The sequence below is a fragment of the Leptidea sinapis genome, chromosome 22 (genome assembly GCF_905404315.1).
Source record: "Leptidea sinapis chromosome 22, ilLepSina1.1, whole genome shotgun sequence".
NCBI classification, from domain to species: Eukaryota; Metazoa; Arthropoda; class Insecta; order Lepidoptera; family Pieridae; genus Leptidea; species Leptidea sinapis.
In genome coordinates, this window is record NC_066286.1 from 2,805,862 (window position 1) to 2,830,208 (window position 24,347).

At 35.5% G+C, this 24,347-nt stretch overlaps 1 protein-coding gene across 2 annotated transcripts in view; it reads left to right on the top strand.

The window, feature by feature from the left end:
• The window catches only part of LOC126970970 (inactive dipeptidyl peptidase 10), a 193,052-nt gene that overhangs the window by 109,823 nt on the left and 58,882 nt on the right, over window positions 1–24,347 (top strand). For both annotated transcript variants that reach the window (XM_050817125.1, XM_050817126.1), the window contains exons 5-6: window positions 6,243–6,370; window positions 12,944–13,170. In XM_050817125.1, the coding sequence (XP_050673082.1) occupies window positions 6,243–6,370; window positions 12,944–13,170 (355 nt within the window). The remainder of the gene's footprint in view (window positions 1–6,242; window positions 6,371–12,943; window positions 13,171–24,347) is intronic.

Below are 24,347 nucleotides of genomic sequence, written 5' to 3' on the forward strand. Positions count from 1 at the left end.
TAAACAGTTTATTTTTAAGAGGTATCCATTACTTCTGGGTATAAGTGTACAAATTTTAATTTGTATCAAAGTTTATGGACAATACGGCACTCGAACCCCAATAAGCCAACCGTCCCCAAGAAACATGATCCATAAATCGATATCGATAGATTTGAAGAACCGACATCTTAAGCCAATTTCCTAATATACAATTATTGCCAACCAATTATATGCAACTGTAAAGTAGATCCTGTAGATGGAGCCACAGCCTGAGAGTTGAACAAGACATACCAAGATAGAGCACGGCAATACTTCAACCCGGCCCACATTCTAACGCTCTACAAAGCGCAGGTCCGGCCACACATTGGAGTATTGCTGTCATCTCTGGTCTGGCGCACCCCAGTATCAGCTGAATCCATTTGACCGCGTGCAACGCAGAGCAGCTCGAATTGTCGGGGACCCAGTGCTCTGTGAACGGCTGGATCACTTGGCGTTGCGTAGAGACGTTCCTTTATTGTGTGTCTTCTACCGCATTTACCTGATTCCTGCCGCCGAATTCCACCTTCGCACGACACGCCACAAGTTAGAATATCATCCCCACCATCTGGATGTGTGGCGGTCCTCCACAGTGCCGTTTTCAAGGAGCTTTCTTCCACGTACTACAAAGCTGTGGAATGAGCTTCCTTCTGCGGTGTTTCCTTGACGATACCTTCAAAAAAAGCGTTATGCGGACAGTTGGTAAGAGTAAGTTATGGCTTACGTTGGTAATAGCACTGGGACGTAACCCGAGGCACGGATTTGAATTTACATAAGTTTTGCTTCAAATTTAATTTGTATATTCTCGATTAGCTCAACAGCTGCGTCCGTAGTTGAACCTCCCCTAGCAAAGTCAAACTGTTTTATAAAAAGTAAGTTATGAGAGTTACAGTAAGTGAGTAAGTTATTTGACCTTGAAACATGTTTCTAAATGTATTCACATGCTCCTTGTGCCCGTTTCATATTATTTTCTCGTACCTAATCTGTCGCGACAATTTCCTTAAAAGTAAATTTCCGGACCGGAAATATTGGCGGTTGGCCAAAACACAAGCCTTCGTGTTACGACACATCTTGTTCGAAAATAACAGTACTAATACATAATATGATATCCGTTTTTTATGTATAATCATAATTATATACATATTATTGTGAAATTCAGAGTAAATATATTTATGATAAAATTATTTATTCTTTCAAATTCAAATATTTTTATTCAAAAAAGGGTATATTTTATGAAAAATAAGGGACAAGACGAGCAGGACGTTCAGCTGATGGTAATTGATACGCCCTGCCCATCACAATGCAGTGCCGCGCAGGATTATTGGAAAACCTAAAAATTCTAAGCGGCACTACAACTACGCTCGTCACCCTTAGACATAAGATGTCGGTGCCCTTCAGACCGAAACACAATAATGCTTACTCATTACTGCTTCACGGCAGAAATAAGCGCTGTTGTGTTACTTATAATCTAGCCGGCATCCGGTGCATAGGAGCCTCCCACTCGCACACCTACAAAACGCCAACAAAAATAATAAACAAAGTGATTTTATAAGGATTTTATTTTATTTATTATTTTGAGGTGAAGTTCTCTTCGACACTGTTATAACAGTTATTATTATAAGTACGTTCTATAACAGAACAAACACAAAGTAACCGACAATGTCTCTACGCTCGAGACAACTCAATTATACTAACTTACCACGACAGTTTCAAACTGTTGTTGTCATTCAATTAACGACCTTATGTGTTCACGCAACACTAAATTCTTGTTCTATATCTAATTTGTTTCGTTTAGAACAAACGTGTGTTATAATATTATTTTCAACACACTTGCCCATAAAGTGAGCCTTATTATATCGTATTTAAGGCCATAAATTGAACACAACTGGCCATAACACACACGTGTATAATAATACTAAGTACACACTAGTGTTAGCATTACCAACATATTTATAATTTTAATTCATTTAAATTTTAATAATTGGTTAATTTTATTTAATTAGCATTATTTTTATAATAATCAATTTTATTACTGACAACACCAATATGACGTTGTCACTTGTCAGTTGACCACAAATACAGGCATTCAAGTTGTGACACCGGTACGGAGTGGTCGATAAAAATGTTTTAAATTCTATTATGACAGTATTTTTTTACTATATATGATCTTCAATAATTATAAGGTTTGATCTCAAAACAGTGAATAATGCTAATACTAGAGCCTAAAAGATATATCCATTCTAAGTTAAGTTATTACCTAACTGCAAATTATCTTAGAGTAAACAGAGCATTTTCAATTTAACCGGGCTTATTATAAATATAATTATAATATTTTTATTTAGATATAGTGTATTTTTCCTCGCAAGTGTGTTGAAAAATTGCGTATTAAACTCGTGATCAACTTGTTCAGTAGACACTCAGCCAATGGTTTGTTGTTTCATAATATACTAATATTTATTATGAAAAAGAGTGACGAGAACAGGAATTATTCATCTGATTGTAAGTTATAACTTATAACCCCCTGCCATGCAATCACGCCCTAAAATTGTCTGTATTATAACACTGTCTACGCGTATGTTAGGCAGAGTTTTCATTCAGTTGAGTTTCGACCGTGCTTCGAATACAACGCCACGCAATGATAAAATGTTCAGTGAAAAACTATCCAAATAGTAGCATGTCCAAAGTTTTAAGGTATGTAGTGTCGTATTTCATCTAAGTCTCCTTTTAAATTAACAAAATTGTGTAACTTGACGTTTTAAATCATTTTGCTAAATAATTGTTAAAATAAAATTTTCTTAACTCGTGTTCGCCTCCAAGCCTCTAATGCTCGTATACAATAGACTTTAAACATTACTACCGTGAAATAAGGTGTTAATTTCGATATTTTAATGTTATTTGCATAAGTTTACGTATATACAACGCCGCTCGGACATTTTTGACGGCCTTTTAAAAGGCAATTCGTGCGCTCGTCAACTTGACATATAAGGTGTTAAGTCTCCTTCGTTCAGTAATTTCACTAGCCCCTCAAATCGAAGAATTATGCACATAACTGCATGAGGGTAGCAAAAAATGCCACTGTGGTATTAAATAATTTCTATTAAATTAAAATTATCTTAGTCTGTTAGACAAGCTCGTGAATATGGTTCTCGGGAACGGCTCTAATGATATTGTAGCTACCACCTATAAATTGGGCCGCTAAACTCGCTACCGCGTACTCTTTAGTGCAACCGCTATAATCACGCCACAGGCGACAAAGGGGAAGCGTGAATATCGCGGGGGGGGAAGCAGAAGCTTCACGCAGATATATGTCTCGGCGCAACGCCCGCATACCAGCCTAGCGAAACTCTAAGAAAAAAATATGTGTGTGTGTGCAAGTCACACAAGAAATAAAACTTCTGAAAAGCTCCTGATTAAAATACTCATTGAAAAGTATTGAAAAAATAAACAGTCGCTTCATGTGAACTGTGTATTTATAAATACATAAAAAAGAATTAGGATTATTGAAAACATGTTTACAAGACACGGAAGATATGAAGGTCATATTGAAGGGAGAGTGACTGCGGGTGTGTGTGGGCAAGTCGGTCGCGGGAGACCTCGTAGAACATCGTCGATCAAATTGGGGACGTTTAGAGAATTCTACCTAGTCTCTGCCTACCCCGACGGGAACAAGGCGTGAGTATGTGCGTGTGTGTGTGTGTGTGTGTGTGAAAACATTTTTTCAATGAGTATTTTTAATCAGGGGTAGGCTACGATTGTAATATTGTGATGGATATAGAGTATCAGGATAAATGTAAGGTCTACTATTTTTCACCAAGCTTAAAATTATTTATTATAATACTGTAATATTATTACATTTATATTACATATATTACAAATTCTGCAGCTTTACAAATCTAATGCCTACGTGACAAATATTTCCACCTCCATCTGGTGAGCTTACTAATTTGTGGTACTCAAACTTTCTATTCACAGTTAACACGTCGATGCGATGCAATCCATGCATAATTTAAATAGTGACATAGAGATCTCACCACAAAGCCAATATATCCAACTATTCACTATATCTACATATTCACAAGGTTGGTTATGATCTAGTAAGCGAGACATTATGCCTACATTTTCTTCTAAGTTATCTATAATATAACCGTCACTTTCATTCTCATGTGCATCATCAGCCCTTGAAGAACACATCAAAATACTGAGGTTTCCTAGTGTTTCATGTTCGTGTTCATTAGCACACAGTTTCCTGATTTCAACGATTTTAGTTCCGTGTGGCACAACATTTTCCGAAAGATGCCTTTTAGTTGCTTGGGTAACCCTAATGGGTTATCATTATAATCACCACGCATACGTATAGCTCCAAAAATAATTTTGCGCGGCAGCCATATTGGATTTAAAAAATGATCCCAAATTGGTTCTTTGCACCCGCGAGAACCTCGGAGACGATATCCATATTGTTGAAATCATAAAATGGCGCGGCGGCCAAAATAATAGTTTCATAAATTATTATTTAGCTTTATATATATTTATAGCTTGCAACGGCACCTCTATCGTCTCGCATTTTCGTTTCATCGACGATTAAATTAAATCACAACAATTCTGAAGAAGTTTCACTTTAAAAAATTAACAACATTAAATTGTCTGCTAGAGAAACAAACAGAAATACAACCAATCCAACAGTATGAAAATGCAAAAGTGGTTAGCGTTCACCTTAATAGAAACATTTAAGACTTAAGTGAATTGACCTGTTGAGCTGGATCTGGAGACTGAATGAATATTGAACGAATAAAACTTGAGTTATCAATCACTTTTCAATGGCCGAGAGCCAGATATAAAGGTTATGAACACGTTGTTTCATTGCTCAATCATTATAGTATGCTTAGAGTTTCGGTTGGGATTTTGTGGATACAAAATGTTTTGTTACCAGCGGAAGTGAGTGATCACTTTGCATTCAATCGCAGGATGGTTCCTATACTACTTTACCACGTCATAACTGCCTCAGTTTTAAATTGAAGATTGAAAAAAAAAATTTCACTAACAAAAATGAAGGAGTCACAGGCCTATAGCAGAAGGCCATGCCATATCAATTAATTTTAACAATACCAAAAGTCTTGGGTTCACAATTAAAATGTTTTAAGGTACAACCCTAATCTCGAAGAAATGGCTACTAGTGCTTAATCCTTAAGTGGAAAAATTTAAACAGTCCGACAGGAATACACCATTTCTATTCAGTTTCCATAAATTGGTCACAATTGGTTAAGTTTTGGAGGAGGAAATAGTCGAAATTAAACCCTAATTTTTAATTGCTGTACTATTGATTTTATGACGGAGCTGCAGTTGTCCTTTTAAATGATCTCTTGGCAGCACGACTGAAATATTGTTTTACAATAATTATTAAGTCAAAGAAAGTCACACAAATAAAACTGAAACCCTAATTTTCCTAACCTCTCCGTTTCGTGCGAGCACTCTTTCCAACTGAGCCAACCGTTTGAGTGACGTATCATTGATAAAATCTTGTATGCTTTGTTCATTTTATTTGTGTATTAATCCCAGAAGCTCACTTCTAACCCTCAGGTTATCACTTTAAAATATAAAAAATTGTTTAGATTTGCAGGAGCGACATCTCAAGTCAATTTCCTAATATGCAAATATTGGCGTTGGGCATGTTATCAGATATCGATACTGTAAAGTAGATCCTGTAGGTGAAGCCACGACCTGAGAGTTAAACAAAGCATACAAGATTTTATAAACGATACGTCACTCGAACGGTTAGCTCAGTTGGTAGGAGCGCTCGCACGGAACGCGAGAGGTTGCGGGTTCAAGTCCCGCATCGTTCATAAAATTTTGCTTTCAGTTTTATTTGTGTAATTGATCCCAGTAGTGAGGGTTAGCACTTCAAAACATAACAAATTGTTGAAAAAAAGTCCTCAGCTACTACTGCGGTACATGAGCCTGAGCATATCCAGCTGGAATATTTTATTATTTATTATAATTTGAGTAGGATACATTAGATAGATTCCTGATACTGAAGGAAGAAGATATTATCCGCTTGATTATTGAGGATTCCACGCCTTTTAAAGGCCTCGAGGATGAGTTTTTATTACAATAAAGAACGGAAAGACAAAATCACAAATCATGGACCTTCTACTTCTATTAAAATATGCGGAAAATTAGTAATGTCTCTGTATTGCCATTGTGAAAATTCTGAGTGCATTAGTTTGTTTCAGCGCGTGTTGGAACCGAGTACGTTCTCGCTGTCTGCTGACCGGCGATTCCTCCTGTTGGCACAGACTCCTCGTCAGCTACATCGGTTCTCATACCTGGCGAGGTATACCATCTACGATGTACTTACCACGTAAGTTGAAAAGTTAATCTATACTAATATTATAAAGCTGCAGTGTTTGTTTGTTTGTTTGAACGCGCTAATCTCAGGTACTTCTGTTCCGATTTGAATGATTCTTTCAGTGTTGGGTAGGCCATTTATCGAGGAAGGTTATAGGCTATGTTTTTCAAAATTAGGGATCCGTAATAAAATTGCTATTTTGTAACACAAGGTGTAAAATCGAAAACCTATTTTTGCGTGCGCTGCAAAAACTATTGACAATAGAACAAAATGATGTACAGGCTATAATATAGGCAATATTTTATTACTTATAAAACTATCGCGTGAATTATACTTTATATGGCAAAACAACGTTTGCCGGGTCAGCTAGTATTCTATAAATCCTTCGGTTATATATCAAGTTAGATAAAAATAAGTAGTGGGTTTTAGTGTATGGGGTTCGAATATAATGTTACTGAAATAATTTGGGTACAGTACCTTAGTCAGAAAAACACCAACACTTTTTCACTATTTATAATACGACAATCTAAGAAGGAGTACATAATATATAAAGAACTTACACAAACACTGATACTATATACAATAATACTTTAGAAAATAATTAAGAATATTATTTAAAGAAATTGCAAAGAGATGCGTGAGCTTATACTTTCAATGGAATAAATTGAATGACATTCAAGTATTTAGTTCAGATCACGTGACCAGAAATATTTCTGTCTACCCGCAGAATTTCAGATTATTTTAGTGTAATGCCTGATTGTGTTGTGCTTTAATAGGTATACATAAAGATATGAAATAAAATATTTAAATACTTGTTTGTATAGTATATACCTATGATACAATAATAAATATATACTAAAATAATGTGTGTTAGCCACAGGGTTACTTAGAGCAATTTTTATCTAACCAAAACGTTATCTTCTTTATATATAATGAAAATGGTCTTTGTTTGAAGCTCAATCACGCCTAAACAACTGATCGTATCGACATGAAACTACCACCAACTACCATCATTCGATGCGAAATTTAGTCTAGATGGTTTATGGCTTTATTTTTTGAATTCCAACGTTCCTTCATTAATTTATTTCCTTTTAAAATTCGCCCAGCGAAGCGGGCGGGAACGGCTAGTAACATATACTTACTAACGTACTCCTGCGGCACAGTCACCCATAGTAGGACTTGAAATCCGACACGGGAGTCCTCCACTTATTTCGGTCCGATGCCATATTACGCCAATTTATAATTTTCATCTCCCACAGATCATCATTACCCGGTCTTTCCACCTGTACTTTGGGCAACTAATAATCACTACTATTCACGCATTCTGCTATCCTGGTAGCCAAACGGCCAGACAAAACAAGCCGTAGCTTACCTTATCAATCTGAACGACGTATAAATCGAACATGGTTTGAATAAGTCGAGTCAGTGGACTGAAATATTGTGCAAATATGTGGGAAATAAATTATACGCTGTTGTAGCACTTTAATAGAATATTTATACCCGGGAATATCTCTACCAATGCGGAATTTGAATCCTCGGCTCACGTCTCGCAAAGGATGTTTCCGTTAAGCCAACCGTCTGATACCTGGAAGGTCTATGAATCTTGGTATATTTGTTTATCTCTTTAGTGATGGCTTCATCTACAATTTCTATCTAACAGTTGAAAGTCTGCTCAACACTTCAACAACATAAGGTAAGGATTTGTGAAGAAACATTAGCTCAAACCTTTATTGGATTTAAATCAATATTTCTTCAGCGCCAGCGTGGTTGAGCTTATTATCAGTGAGATAGGGATAGCTCCAACTTAAAATCCTGAGCAAAAAACTGTTAAAATTGAATTTAAGTTTCCATTATTTCCACTTTCAAAACTTAATCAGTTGTAACAAAATTTTGGAAATTGAAAGGGAATGAAATATTCTGTGTTGGGCTGTTTTAATTTTTCTTCTGATGTTTTTGTTGTGCGATATCTTCTGTTTAGAATTAAGCTGGTTTAAGCGCTGATAATCTAGCAGTTACAAGAACAAAAATATTAAAAAATGCGAAACAAAGAGAATAAAATAAAGGTGATAGTGCTCTAATAAAAAAAATATTCATCTATGGTTTAACCTGGCCAGCCAAGAAGAAAACAGTCGTTTAACTGTAAAAATTGCATTTTCTTTGAACAATAATAGTAAATATAGGAGCTTGTATGCAATTTTCTGTCTGAAATTATTGTTGAAATGTTTTACAAGGCCGATTAGGTCCCGACACTCAGCGGCTGCTGCCGCTGTTATTAACAGTGTCAATTTGTTTTTGGGACCTATAAGTGAACAAAGGCCGATTCGGTTGGATAACCATTAGTTGATTATACTAATATTTAACTAAAAGATAATGACGATACAAGAAATACAAGAAACAGAACAATCAGAGACGGCCTCATAAACTAACGACCAGTAATATTGATAAAATAGCATTGCCTTACAATGTCACTATAGTGTACCCGTGACATTACAATGGCACTAAAACCAGGCCGTTAAATTGTAAGAAATAAAGTCGATTGATAATATACCATTTTATTATAATATCACTAGTGAAATTGTAATATCAGGTCTTTGACAATATAACTGCGACTTATATATATCCACAAATCGACAAATGTCAAATAAACAGTATCGTTTCAGCCGTTGTATTCACAAAATCAAAATACTCGTTTAAATAAACGTGAGTATCAACAAAGGAAAACCTATTATAAAGTTAAAGCAATTATTTTTCACTTTCGCAATGAATTTTAGTAAAAAATAGTTTTGAATATAGCCCCGGTATTTTATGAGCTCGCATACGCAATGCAGTAGCTAAAAATGGCGACGAAATGCTCAAAATATTTCAATTTGATTTAAACTTTGTCACAAACGGAGAGCAAACGTGAAAACAGTTTTTCAGCGTGAAATTATGCAGTTTTAAAAGTTGTTTATCGTGAGCTTTTTAAACTTCAAAGTAGGCACTTGAATATCGTATTAATGTTAGTAACGATCTTTTATATACAGATCTATAAAAAATATCATAGACGGACAGACATGTGTTTAATTTAAATCTAATTCACAACGACATTGATGTTCTTTGGTTCCGTGCAAAGCTGGGTCGGGTCTCTAGTATAACTACAAATATATTAACTTTAAAAATAAATACATTTCGTGTATTTTTATCAACAAGTGCCATTCATTTTTGAACTTTTATCATCGCGGAACTTTAACATAGTAATTATTATGACAGGTGCTCAGAATATATATATTATATTTATTTGTAGCCGATATTTCATATTAGTCGTAATAATTACTAAGTGCCATTAGTTAAATCGATAGTATAAGTATAACTATATTTACTTAAATACATTAATTCGTTTATTTTTATCAACAAGTGCCATTTAATTCTCTTGTATAACTTTAATTATAATAAATACATTTATTTACCTGATCGTTTGTCCATAGTACTGACATGAGACATGTACTTATAAAAGTATTTCATTTAGATGTGTGATGCTTAACTTTATTTTCACCGCAGTGAAATTCGGGTGATTCTTACAACTTAGGGAGTAAGTAGCATATATAACCTAACGCAATATTCCTTCCTTACTGAAATTTAATAACGCAGTCCATGGATCGCTGTATGCTAGCTCTAAGCTCGCTTGCAGCCTGTATTTCTCTTGGGAACTGTTACATTACCCTGGTGTTATGTCGAGTTCACTGAAGGTGCAATCTAAAGGTATCTTCATATGAACGGCGTATTTTTACGCGCTTCCAAATTATTTTCAGCAATCATTAAGAACTTATTTATTTCATTATTAGTATGAAAGATGATATGTATAATGGAATCGGAGGTTAATTCATTCTTTTTCTTTTTCATCACGGTTTGAATGAAAATTATAACAACATATAACATTGTAATATCAGCTAATATCAGCTGTATGACGACACAATGTATTGTGTGTAAATAAGTAGGTATAGCAAAAGTAAAACCGGTATTCTAATGTAGTTCTACTTTTAATGAAGATATTTTATTTTAAATAATAGATTAGACAGTCATATTGTTGGGGATCCAGGCAATACACAATGCTTAGTTTGCATAAGTAGGTAAGTATATGTTTCGTAAAGGACAAAAATTGAGAAATAAATTGAAAATTTATCAATTTGTGTTTCGAAATGCCGTCGTTTATTCTTGCCGATGGACTCCTGGACCCTGGATGTGACTTGCTGTCACAACTCGCTACAACCTTAATTTTCATCCTCACTAACTGGATGAGCAGATTCCATTACAGCGCGGTATTATGAAACATTCACACACGTACATCTCCAGGTCGATGCGATATATGGATTTACGAATCATGCGTCATGCGTATGGTTGGCTTAGCTGGTAAAAGCGCTTTTTTAAGCCAACCAAGAGGCGCAGGTATAAATTCTACATCATCTATAAATTCTATCTAAAAAGATTAATTTTTTATACTTAATTACTCGCGCTCTCTTTGTCGACTCGACTCCCCTTTACGTTTAGGAACGTTACATAGCTGAGTGTGACAACTCAGTTTCGTCAGTCTATTGAAATGAAGGGCTCAATGCGCTTAAAGAAGTATTCACGTCAAGAATCGCGTAAATGAGAAAAGTAAAGTGTTTAAGCGGTGGTGTTCAAATAACATTAGATGACCTATACACATGGTTGTCCTCCTAATCCCGTACAAAAAAGTCTTCAATAGCTTAAACTTATAAGATTAAACTCTTAGAGATTTACCAAGATGTCACATTAACATAACAGCTTTAAAACTTCATCTCTAAGGATATGCGACTTAAAGAAGAAACTTAAAAACCGAGAATATTTGAATTTATTTCACCTTTGTTCAGTCAAGTTCAAAGTGTTCGTTAACTAAGTCAAGTCTCTTTTTGCAGAACTGAATTTTACTGTATGAGTATAATATACATGTATAGAAAATCTGTCATCCAAACAGTATGATGGCGCATAGGTTAGAGAATAGTAGTGAGTACTGCATCTATCACGTGTTTCAATTATTTCAAATAGTAATTCATTAGGACATTTTTAGTTTTTCGTCATTTATTTGCCATGACGTATTTAAAGCATAATGATTTAATAAATGTCTGTTGCATCATTTTACATTTTACATATTATATTGTAATTTGAAATGATTTTTAAATCGATGTACTTAAATGTAAATCTTTATATAAAAGAGTGGCAATGAGTTTCTTGCTACTTCTTCTCATTAGCTCAACCCTTTACGAAGATTTTTTGACATTCATAAGTGTCATTTCCGTGACCTACGTGAATAAACTGATTTTGATTTGATTTGATTTGATTTGATTTGATTAAACACACAATTTTATTTATGAAAATAAGGAACGAGACGAGCAGAGCGTTCAGCTATTGGTAATTGATACGTCCTGCCCATTACAATGCAGTGCCGCTCAGGATTCTTTTAAAACCCAAAACGTCACCTTGAGACGTAAGATGTTAAGTCTCATTTGCCTAGTAATAGTAATAGCTACGGCGCCCTTCAGACGGAAACACAGTAATGCTTACACATTCCTGCTTCACGGCAGAAATAGACGCCGTTGTGGTACCCATAATCTATCCGGCATCCTGTGCAAAGAATCCTGGTAATGTCAACTCTTTATTACCTTTTTGCACAACCAAAAGTATATATACCTTCATTCTACAATATTTAATGTCACGTAACAAATCAATTAATAAATACGGAAAATTAAAAAAACAACTGTCACACCTGAACACATGAACAAACACACAATATACATAAAGTGATCTAAGCAATATTAACCATTTTTTGACACTCCCAGGCCATGACGTATAGACGTCATTGCTCGCAGGCAATAAAAATGACGCTTAATATATGTACGCGTTTATGTGGTACGTGTGAATAGACTTTAGAAGCCTTGAGCTGAAAGAAAAACGACGTAGCAATATTGAAAATACTCTCGGAGACACTTTCAACTTTGTGTTGTGAATGCATTTCCTCTTTCTTTGTTTCGGCACGATTTTGAGACTGTTTTCGACCTTCTTTGGGGATTTTTTGTTTTTTTTTTGCCACCTCATCACTACTACCGTCTATAAGTGATATATAAACGTTTTTAAAGAGACTTAAGACTGTTCTTTATAGTAATAAAGCCTATTTAGTCTATTATAAAGACAGGGATATACAAAAATGATCCCTAGTGCTAAGGCAGTGGGGTCCTTTACCAGTGGGAGGCTCCTTTGCACAGGATGCCGGGTAGATTATAGGTAGGTACCACAACGGCGCCTATTTCTGTCGTGAAGCAGTAATGTGTAAGCATTACTGTGTTTCAGTCTGGAGGCCGCCGTAGCTAGTGAAATTACTGGGCAAATGAGACTTAACATCTAATGTCTCAAGGCGACGAATGCAGTTGCAACGACATATAGAAATGCCATCAAAAAGAATTCTAGAGGAATCAATTTTGAGAAAAATAAATGCCTTTTATGCCTTTTTATATTTTTGCTGTTCAAGCAATACATTTTCCAGCCAGCCTGAACCTTATTTTTCAACATCTAAAATGTTTTATTTGTTCACAGTGAATCGTACCCCTTAACGCCTCTACCAGATGAAGTGGGAGGAGTGATTACCGAAGGACCTCTACTGCTGCTAGCAATGTGGACTCCTAAAGGACACGGGCTCATCACAGTGAAGGATTACGACATCTTCTACCGGCCTGCACCACGGTCGTCAACCGGTTACCGGGTCACAGACACCGGTATACCCGGTACAGTTCATAATGGAGTACCTGACTGGCTCTACGAAGGTAAGTTGACGGAAAATTCTTAAATAAATGACGCAGAAAGACAGGATATACACATTTAAAAAGCATAAAAAGGCATAAAAGACATTTATTTTCTCAAAATTGATTCCTTTACAATTGTTTTTAATGTCACTTGAAACACTATCACCGCTTCAGAAACAAATGGCGCTCAGAGAGAGTAGAGGCGCAAGAAACTCTCCCAGCATTCTTTTTTTACGCTCTTTTTGATAAATTATACAATAATGTACTGTCACTGTTGTTGTTATAAAATAATCAAAATGTAGTCCCAGGCTATCCGACAACTTACAACAGAGCCGTTTTTAATAAAACATTTAAATTTATATATAAATAATGCCTGAACACCAACTGGGATTTTACTATGAAAGTGTTTTACGCATTAACGCTCAAAGCTATAATGTATCTTATGAAGCCTACTAGAATTAGTTACAAGCAATCCCTTATTTCTAGTGTTATAATAACTAATATAACTATTATGAACAAAACTTTTGTGAACTAAAAAAAATAAAAAAAATAAATTAAAAAATAAATTTTCATAAATGTACTGACAATGAACAGTCATTTATGACTTACAAAAATCTTAAAAGTCCAGGAAAGTTTTGTTGATTCCTCAAGTAAATTTAATTTAATTTTAACTAAAATTTATGAACGATGCGGGACTCGAACCTGCGACCTCTCGGGTTCCGTCCGAGCGCTCTTCCAACTGAGCCAACCGTTCGAATGACGTAAGTTTCGTAAATCTTGGTATGTGTAGTTTAACTATCGGGTTGTACCCACAACCTGGGGTACATCCACAGGATCTACTTTACAGTTGATAACCTGCTCAACCCCAAAAAAAGTGTGTGTCAGCTCCGACGCACGACTGGAGTTTACTCCTCAAGAACGATTGTCTTTGAACAGGTATTAAACAGAATCAAGTCCAATGGAGTCGGTTACAAACATACATACAGCAGAAGCTAATAAAAGTGTTTTAATTTAATATATGTCAGCAAATGCCCAAACACAACTCCTGTTGAAAACGGAACTCAAATTCCAATTTTAAAATGTCCATCATCACATTTTGGCACACCCTAATATGTATATTATACTACAGGCGTAAGCTATCACGCAGTATACTGTATGCTGGCTACACACGAGTATACACACACACACACACACAACTGAATAGTGAAAGGTGCGCGGGAAATGATGCGCACCAAAAACGTTACTATCCCATTTGTTGAGTAGGTTTTACTCTCCATATTTTTCTCATACCGGGCGCCTTATATGAAAATCGATTCTTAAGGAGTAAACTCCAATAATTGCATATTGAGAAATGATGTCGCTCTTTCAAATCTAAACAGTTTGTTATTTATAACATAAATTATAATATATATAGATATTTATATGTATACATTCCTCAAGTAGTAATGTGCAAGGTGTAGATATTATACAAATAAAACTGAAAACAAAATTTTATGAATGATGCGGGACTCGAACCCGCGACCTCTCGCGTTCCGTGCGAGCGCTCTTTCCAACTGAGCCATTCGTTCGAGTGACGTGTCGTTGATAAAATCTTGTATGCTTTGTTCAACTCTCAGGTTGTGGCTTCATCGTTAGTTAATCCCAGAAGTGAGGGTTCTCACTTTAAAACATAATTAAATTTTAAAGCTGTGTTATGTTTCGGTTTGAAGAGCGTTGCAGCTATTGTAATTGCTGGGCTAATAAGACTCAAATATAATTTGAAAAATAATTGTTTCTTGATTGTTAAGTTATATACAATTTCTCTATTCAATCCATAGTAACAGGTACCTGAACAGTTTGTTATTTCTAAGTTCTAAGTTAAAGATTCTTTGAAAATGTTATCAAAATTGGTTCTGCCCTTTTGGATTCTATAGGGAATACACACAAAGTAACATATATACACGTACTATTCTATAATAAATAATATATAAATTGTAAGTTTATATTATAAATACTTTTAAGTAACGAAAAAAAGTATATAAATGTTGTAATGTTTGCAATTAAAAAGAAGTGAAAAGTTGGTAAAGTTACGTAAAAAGCTTTTCCACGACTCTTAAAAATTAGGAACAAGATTTTCCTTTAAAATTGTGCAAATGAGCGGCCCAACCTGCCATTTTATCTTAACGACGCCTCTTTTAGATAAGAGCACATTCAGACGAATGGCGTTACTGCGCCCGTTTCAATTAATTAATTTATTCTTGTTAATTTGGCATTACTTTTACTCAATTATGTCAATTAATGTTCGTTTTTAATTGGGATTAAGAAGATTTAAACAGTGGTTAAATAGTTAAAACCAACCACTGGATCGAACTGTATAACCCACGAGTAATTTCTGCTGAACTCGAATACATCCCACTTCCCTGTAAGAGAAGCTATCGAAGTTAGTAAGCATCCTAACTATTTTAATAGGGAGGATGGTTTTAGACTAGCGCAATTATGGAATCCCGTGGTCTCACTATGTAGTAAAAAAAGACCCGAAAGTATGGACGTTGTCAGTAGTGTGTGTCGTGAATTAGGGAATCAAAGACCAAAACGAATTAGACGCCACGTGGACAGATTGATGTACTATTAGTGTCAATGTGTCAAGGGTTTCTCGCCGCCACCGCAGTTCCGCCGCGACCACGATTCATGCAATTGGATCGAAATATCGGCATCAAATTAATAAAGTATATATCGTGAGTACCCATAAAGTAGTCATGATAATTACAAAGATTGAACCATTGACTCACCACGGAGCCATTAGTTCGCTCCCCAACCGCCACGTACGAGTACCAATGTGTTTTCTATTTCATATGTACGTGTATTCGACGCTTTATAAGGTCGGCAACGCTCTAGTCATTCCTCTGGAGAAACAATATGGTATGAGCCGCGGTGATGACATACCATCATAGGTGACGCATAGCTCGCTCTTCCATAGAAAGGGCGATACAGAATTGAAGAAAATTAAGTTATGGTGAAAAGAAAGTATTCAAGCTCATGGTTGATCAGGCGGCAATGGAGAAGGCTATGATCGGATATTTCCTGTGAGATCAGATCAGAAATGAGGAGATAGGAAAACCAAAGTCACCGACATAAAGTTGCGAAACTGAAGTGGCAATGGGCAGAGCACATGACACAGCTAATCTAAGATGGACCGACGATCTGGTCAAGATTGTCAGAATAGATTGGATGAGGGCAGCGCAGGACCGTCTGTCATAGCGATCTTTGGGGGAGGCCTTTGTCCAGCAGTGGACGTTCTCTGGTTGAGATGACGATGATGATGAAAAGGGAGTATTGAGATTGTTTGATCGTGTAGAGAAGATGGAAGAAAATAAATTGGTTGCACACGTTTGCAGAGGGAATTTGGATGAAAGTTTTGGGAAAGGTTGAACTACAAGTATACCTCTCACAATTAGACTCAAAGTTTTTTAAAGTATTACAAGTATTTTTGTTGCAATGTTTGACGATATACAAGTTAAGTAACTTCTTCTTATTTAAGCTCAACTTTTCTGAATGTTGAATTTTTTTGGGCGTTGGTATGAGATGCAGCTTGTTGCAGCTGAGAGTCTCTGGCTCCTTCTCATGTCCAAGCTACTTCAGTTGATGCTTCGACTACCGAAGACAACGTCCCAAATATGTTGCGAGTTTTACATATTTGTGGCGTTTAGGGTCGAGACACTTGCCCGTGGGCATCAGAGTCACGGAGAATCGAATTAAATGAAATTTATTTATTGCGTCGAATACAGTATGAATTTTAGATCTTAAATTTATTGTAGCATCTTCTATTCAGCTACTTTAAATTAGCAAGCAAAAAGTTTACTTGAAATTTCAAATATTCTTAACACGCCTCATCCCTTTTTTCCGTTTACCTTCTCAGGGGTAGCATCTTGTAACATTTTATTTTCCATTTTTCTTGTCCTCTTACCAAGTGCCAAGCCCATCTCCATTTGAGTTTTCTGATTTTCGAGGCTTTGTCGAGAATTATTGTTTTGCTTCAGATGTCATTTTTCTCGGTCTATCTGACTTCTTTACATTCAACATACTTCTTTCCATCACGTACTGACAATCTGTTGGAGTTTGTTCTTCATTTTCTGAGTTAAAGCTCAAGTTTAACTGACATACACAAAAAGTATGCAGTTGTCAAATAATTTGCATTTTTATATTGATATGAAGCTCTTTGTCCTTCATAACGTCGCTCAGGTTCCAGCATGTCTTCCAGCCATTTGCAAGGATCATTTTGTGTTATTAAGTGCTAAGTAAAAGTACACTCCTGTTAAATCAAATTGAACATCGTGTTCCCTACTTTAAATTATTTTACGCCCCACATTATTATAACCGCGTTCTTTATGAGATTCCCGTAATTCTACAAGAATATTGCATCCGTGAAATATCTCAAAACTGTCGCTTCCTTTTACAAATAATAACATTTTCCATCTTGAACACAAAGCTGAAGTTCAGGCTAGTAAAGTCACGGGTAGTACCTACTTACTTCTAGATTATACCTAGGCCTAGGTATATGGGCCGTTATAATAATATTGATACTCTTTTACACAAGTTATCTTGCCAGAAACTAGGCATAGCCCATATTATAGATGCAAGACGACGATAAATTTAATACGATATACATATACGATAGACACTAACACATAAAATTCATATACACATCCATTACTGGGAAACAGCACATCTGTATTCATCATATAAATGTTTGCACCAACCTGGATTTAAAGCCGGTACCTCCAGCTAAGTGGGCAGGGTCACTATCTACTGGGCTATAAAGGTCGTCATCAGACAAAAATAAAAAAATTGCAGTTGTAGAGACTGCCGATACAAGTGAAAACTTAGATCTTTTAGTATTAAAATTTGAAATTACATAATGTTTAAAAAATGAGAAAAGTCCAAGTAAGTCCTATAGATCACAGCTTTAGTAACAAGTAACTAACTTTGTAGTAGTAATACCACAGTAGACATTGGTACCGTTGCCATGTATAATACTTTAGGTATGGACCTAAAAACTTCACTACCTTACCTTACAGTAATAACACACAGATAAATTTTTATTTTTTATTGGAGTAGAACACTGACATTTTTAAACAGTGATTCTTTGAGGAGGCCTGCTCCTTGCGTGGCAACCACAGACTCTGAATACACAAGTAGTCCATTGAAATGTTACAATTTAAGGACCGAATATTGCATTTTTAAGAGGACTTAATTTTATTTTTGGGACATATGTGGGGGTTACTAGAAGCTTAACCCCAAGTTTGTAGGGTTGCAACCCTTGTCTCCCGGCCGCCATCTTGGAAAAAGGGGTGCTAACACCGTTTTCGCGATAATTCGGAAACTATTCGTCCTGCAAAAAAATCGTAAAGACATAATTTGAAGCAAATCACTTTGCCTACAAATATGTTGACATAACTGTAGGCTCTAAATTTAAAATTAAAGAAGTTATAAGCAAAAAAGTGAGAACATTTCTATAACAAATTTCTTTTTTACTTTTTTATACAGTTTACATAAAAAAATACCTTATATCAATCTTGTAGATGCTTATTAAGGAAAATTTTTTGGTATTTTTTTTTTTAATTTTCTTCATTTAAATCGCTGTGACAGTGCTCCAAAGTTGACCAGGCTCGTCAATGCTTATGAGAATCCTTATTAATCATTTCAATGGACTAAAGCGTTTAGATGCAAAATAAAAGTTTAATATTCAAAATACTAACGAGTTAATATCAAGCGTGGCAGACTGTATACGACTTGTCAGTCAAAATCGGTTACAGTGACAATATATTAGCTTTCCTTGTCTATCTTGCTGTATCTTGTAAAAGTGTGTCAATATTATTATTGAAGTGAAACTTCTTATCTTCTTATCGACGTATGAGAGAAATTTTGTAGCAATGCCGTCACGATTTTCGGTTATGCGCCATGTTGTTTTTTATGACTTCTGTGGAATTGTGAAAAGTAGACAAATTATTTAATAAAGTAGTTTAACTTCTCACCTGTGTACTCTGGTACACACACATACATCTATACGATAGTATATTGTTTATAGTTGCAACAATTCCACGTCACGAGTTCAACTGAAGGTCTTTATAAAATTTAAGCTCACTAGTCTTGTAACAATTACCTTTTATTGGTTTATGAAAAGGTATGAAAAGCTTTTACTCCGCACCTAATTTAAAATAATAACAGTTTTTATAACGCAAGATTCGCTTTTCAATTAACCAAAAGTATTTTTAGAACTTTCCATTAGAAGAACTAAAAACGTTCATAATCATAAATCATTCGGTAACTGTTTATTTTAAAACCACTATTTTGCTGTGCTATCTGTACTCGCCATCATCGGAACTAAGATGAATGGCCGTCCCATTCATCACAACGCAATCTAGCCTATTTACTGACAAACACATAGGTACGGTCAGTATAAAAGTGTACTGTTTTTTATTTTTTTTATTTACTAGCTGATAGCCACGTTTTCGTCCGCGTACAAATATAACTGACGTAGTGTTTATACAATTGTTGTTTTTAAAACTTTAATAACTTTATTTTAAATGAAAATATCACAATATTTTTTAAATAAGGGCCAATTATCTACGGAATAAAACAAAGAAGAAATAAAATTATACTTATTTACCATAGGGAGTTACAATAACATAACATATTGCAACAACAATTGGTAAACGTCATGAATCTACGTTAGTTCGTAAAGGGGCTTTAACATGAAGAGAAGAACTGATAAGAAACTCCCAGCCCATATTTTAAATCATATAATAACTTACTTAATATAATATTATACAATTTAGATGGCCTACGCAGAACCAGACAAGTACCATGCATCATTAACCTCTATATAATCTACTATTGTTCGGACTCAGGAATAATATCTGGGACTGTATTAAGGTTTCCTATAGTAGCCGGTTTTGGCTCGTTAAATAAATGACTTTAAGTAGGTACTTGCAATCAACCAAGAATCATGAGGAAAGAAGTAAAATGCAATCCACTAATCTTTGAACACTCCCACGTCAACAGGTGGCGACGGCGCAGAAGCTCCAACGGTCCTGACAGTGGTGTTCCAGGTGAACGTCACTGGCGATCGCAAGCTTGCAAAGATTATATGTAGACACTAGTATTGAACGTCAACACTAGACTAGATGACCACTGGTTATCACTCAGGGTAAACACGGTTTACATATGTAGTCGATAGACCACGCCCGAGCATAGATCAATTGTCTCTGTCCACTTGTCAACCCAAGCGCGACTTGTGTCATCGGATAGTGGAGCACGTACAACTACCCTCATGATTCCTAATAAAATCAGCAAGTACCGTTCAACTATACTTAAGACTTACGGCCGTTTCCAATAATGTATCTCTAGTTACGGATACATTGCTATCACCGTTTATTGACAAGATCTTAACTATCCAAAGTTTTGTCCAATAAAGTTATAGTCCAATGCTGACTGTCGATAGGTTATTGAAATGTAAGTAACCGTAAAAGGATAGATTTCTCTACCTCTAGTAAGTTAAACTAAGGATAGATAGGTTATTGAAAACGGCCGTAAATCGATATCGATCCAGTAGCTAGCGTGATGCGCGAATAAATGAAAAATTATATCGTTTTATTTATTTAGAATCGACACCATCGCTATGTTTGAGCTATCGATGTAGCCGTATTGTAACATTGTATATTCCTGTTTGATGGTGTGGGTGCCGTGTACCCTTTTGAAATAAAATTAAAAGAGGTATCCAATATATAAAACTCCTTTAGTAGGGCAGTACTACCGGCACACCTATTTATACAAACAGAAAATTCGAGATAGTGAATGCCACTGTAATTCACATTTCAAATTACATTAAAAGAGGTATAGAAAATGATATTTTGATATGAAAATATGGGACGAGACGAGCAGGACGTTCAGCTGATGGTAATTGATACGTCCTGCCCATTACAATGCAGTGCCACTCAGGATTTTTGAGAAAATCCAAAAATTCTGAGCGGCATTACAATTCTGCTCGTCATCTTAAGACATAAGACGTTAAGTCTTATTTGCCCAGTATTTTCACTAGCTACGGCCCTTCAGACCAAAACACAGCATCATGTACAAAGGATAAAAGAGGTATTTGTATAGTACTAGCACAATTAACTGTATGCGCAGTGTTTGTTCGGGGCAATAATGTCGCATCTACCTCTGATACCAATTAGGAGTATAAATTCGAGGGCTGCACTAAAAGTATCGGGAATGGAATTTTCCCACTGTTCGTGTCATATTAAAATCTTTTTAATTGAAAACTCCTTGGCTTTAAAAATCGAATACCACTTATTTATTTAAAAAAAGATTCTCGGTCTTGTCACAAGGTCGTATCAAACTTGTTTAGTGGTTGAGAAAACGGAACTGACTCGAGAAAATTCTAGAGCGATGATTTATTATGACTTTCAAAGTGGTTTAACACAAAAACAGTGTGTTGACCGGATGATTTCTGCATTTGGTGATGCAGCCCCATCCATAACCACAATTTATCGCTGGTTTGCTGAATTTCAACGTGGACGTGTCAACCTCAATGATGATCCACGTCAAGGTCGTCCAAAAACTGCAGTCACCAAAAAAAACGTTGATGCTGCGCGTAAACTGATTGAGGAAGATCGACATGTGACATACCGCAAAATTCAGGCAACTTTAGACATTGGCATGAGTCAAATACAAATAATCGTGCATGAACAATTAGGTGTAAAAAAGTTGTTTTCCCGATGGATACCGCATTTGCTCTGTGAAGAGCAAAAAGCGGCTCGCGTTACTTGGTGCGTCAGAACTCTCGAAAGATTCCACGCAGGATCATCAAATGCTGTATACAACATCGTATCAGGTGACGAATCCTGGATATACGCGTACAAACATGAAACAAAAAACCAGTCACGAGTTTGGGTGTTCGAAAATGAATTGGCCACGTTTGTCTCCAAAACTGGCCATGTTGCGACTATTCCTCTTGAGGGACAAAGAACGGTTAATGCAGAATGGTATGCTAACATTTGTTTGCCACAGGTCGTTTCTGAACTCCGTAAAGAGAACTGCAACCGCCGCATCATCCTCCATCACGACAATGCGAGTTCTCACACCGCGCACAGAACAAAAGAGTTTCTAGAGCAAGAAAACATAGAATTATTGGACCATCCGCCGTACAGCTCCGACCTAAGCCCTAATGATTTCTATACTGTCCCTAAAATAAAGAATAAATTGCGTGGTCAGAGATTTTCATCACCTGAAGAAGCTGTGGACGCCTACAAAACGGCCATTTTGGAGACCCAAATTCCGAATGGAATGGTTGCTTCAATGATTGGTTCCATCGTATGGAAAAATGTGTCAAATTTCGTAAAGAATACTTTGAAAAGCAATAAATACATTTTTAAATAATAATGTTGTGTCACTTCCTTGATTCCCGAAATTTTCAGTGCCGCCCTAGTATATACATTTTGTCATTTTAATATTTCAAATGTAATAAAAAAAAATCGATATGTTTTTCTGCAGACGTTACATTCTTACTGAAAAGAAAAGTAGGTTCGGGTATCTCTGGGGAAATAACCTGACACGCACTTTCTTAAATTATATTAAAAGTAATTCATGCGATTGGAAGAGATTTTTAATTACTCCTTAGGCTTAGAATATCTGCAGTAGGTACTTGTGTTATGTATTTTTTAATGTTTTTAATTAAGAGTAAAAAAGAAGGAGGTAGAGTAATAAATATGCAGAGTGGATATATTTTCACAGTGTGCTTTTCAAATTCAAAATTCAAATATTTATAATTATTATTTAAAATAGAATATGAGATCATTGACACTCAAAAACTACCACCCATTGCAAAAGGTATGACTCTGACCAAGAAGAACAGGCGGGGGAAACTCAGCGAGCTTATTGTTTTATTAATAAATCTATCGTTAATTAGAACGTATTCAATCTTCCATGCGAAGTATCATGAAGTAGCGGCCTGCAAGCAGAGCTTGCAGAGAGATACTTCCATTATAAGACCAGAATGTTAAATGGAAAGAAAACCAAATAGGAAATTTAATGCTCCAAATTTTATAAATGTATTGTTAACAGAGAGGTAGTAAAACCGGTGAAATCTGCTATAATTCTTGGTACTTGTTACTCTTGATTCCAAATTTAAATACTACATTGAAAGATTGGTTATTAGACTTAGTTCTGCAGCATGCCCGGTTAAAAAGATAAGACAGTTAACTGACACGGTAATTCGGTTGCTTTTATTGATTTGGATATTTTTCTAGAAGGCCTAGGATAATATTGAGCAATAAAGCCGATATTAAAATCATCTTTGTACTACAGAAGAGCGCTATTCGCACCATTTATAAAGTAGCTCCCAAAGAGTCGTATGAAGATAAATTTAAATAAACATATTTATTAACTGTTGCTTCTCAATGATAATGTAATGTACGTAAGCGAATATTGAAACTGTGATAATCATAATTTCTGAACTATGATTATCACTAATGACACCTACTTGTCCTACGCCGGGCCGTAGCCTTATAGAACTGGCAGATGGGTAGCGCCCACGTAAGGATGATAAAATTTCTGTATTGTAAATATATAATTTGCTTGTTTATAATTAAAAATTTTAAATATCAATTATTTAGTTTAACTATTAGATTATTTTTTTATGATAACGTTTATTTAGCTCTCCTGTAGCTCTATTATAGCGCCAAACTGTATTCACGCAGAAGTTGGAGGAGGCCTTTACCCAATCTGGGATCCATATCTTAAAATGTAACTAAATAACAATTATACTAAAAACCTAGATTAAGCAAATAATACTTACAAAAAAAACTAACAATATTTCAAATGTACTTTTTTATAAATATGGAATAAATGGCTTTATTATTATTACTGTATTCACTGTGGGAGACAGGCGTGATTTTAAACATGTATTATTATTTTTTAAAGATATAAGGTTTAAAGTTACTTGATACAATCCGCGATCGACATTGCTTATGGTTTAAAAATACTGGTGGATTTCATTCCCATATCGCGCGAACCACAGATAATGAATTAAGCTGTCTGTGTATCGTTTTGTTCATTTCCTAGTGTCATTATCCCTTCCTATGGACAATCAGTACGTCGCCGTTAATTACGAGACACCTGTATTTGGTGTCTGGAAAGAACCTTAATGGCCGCCCTCGTGT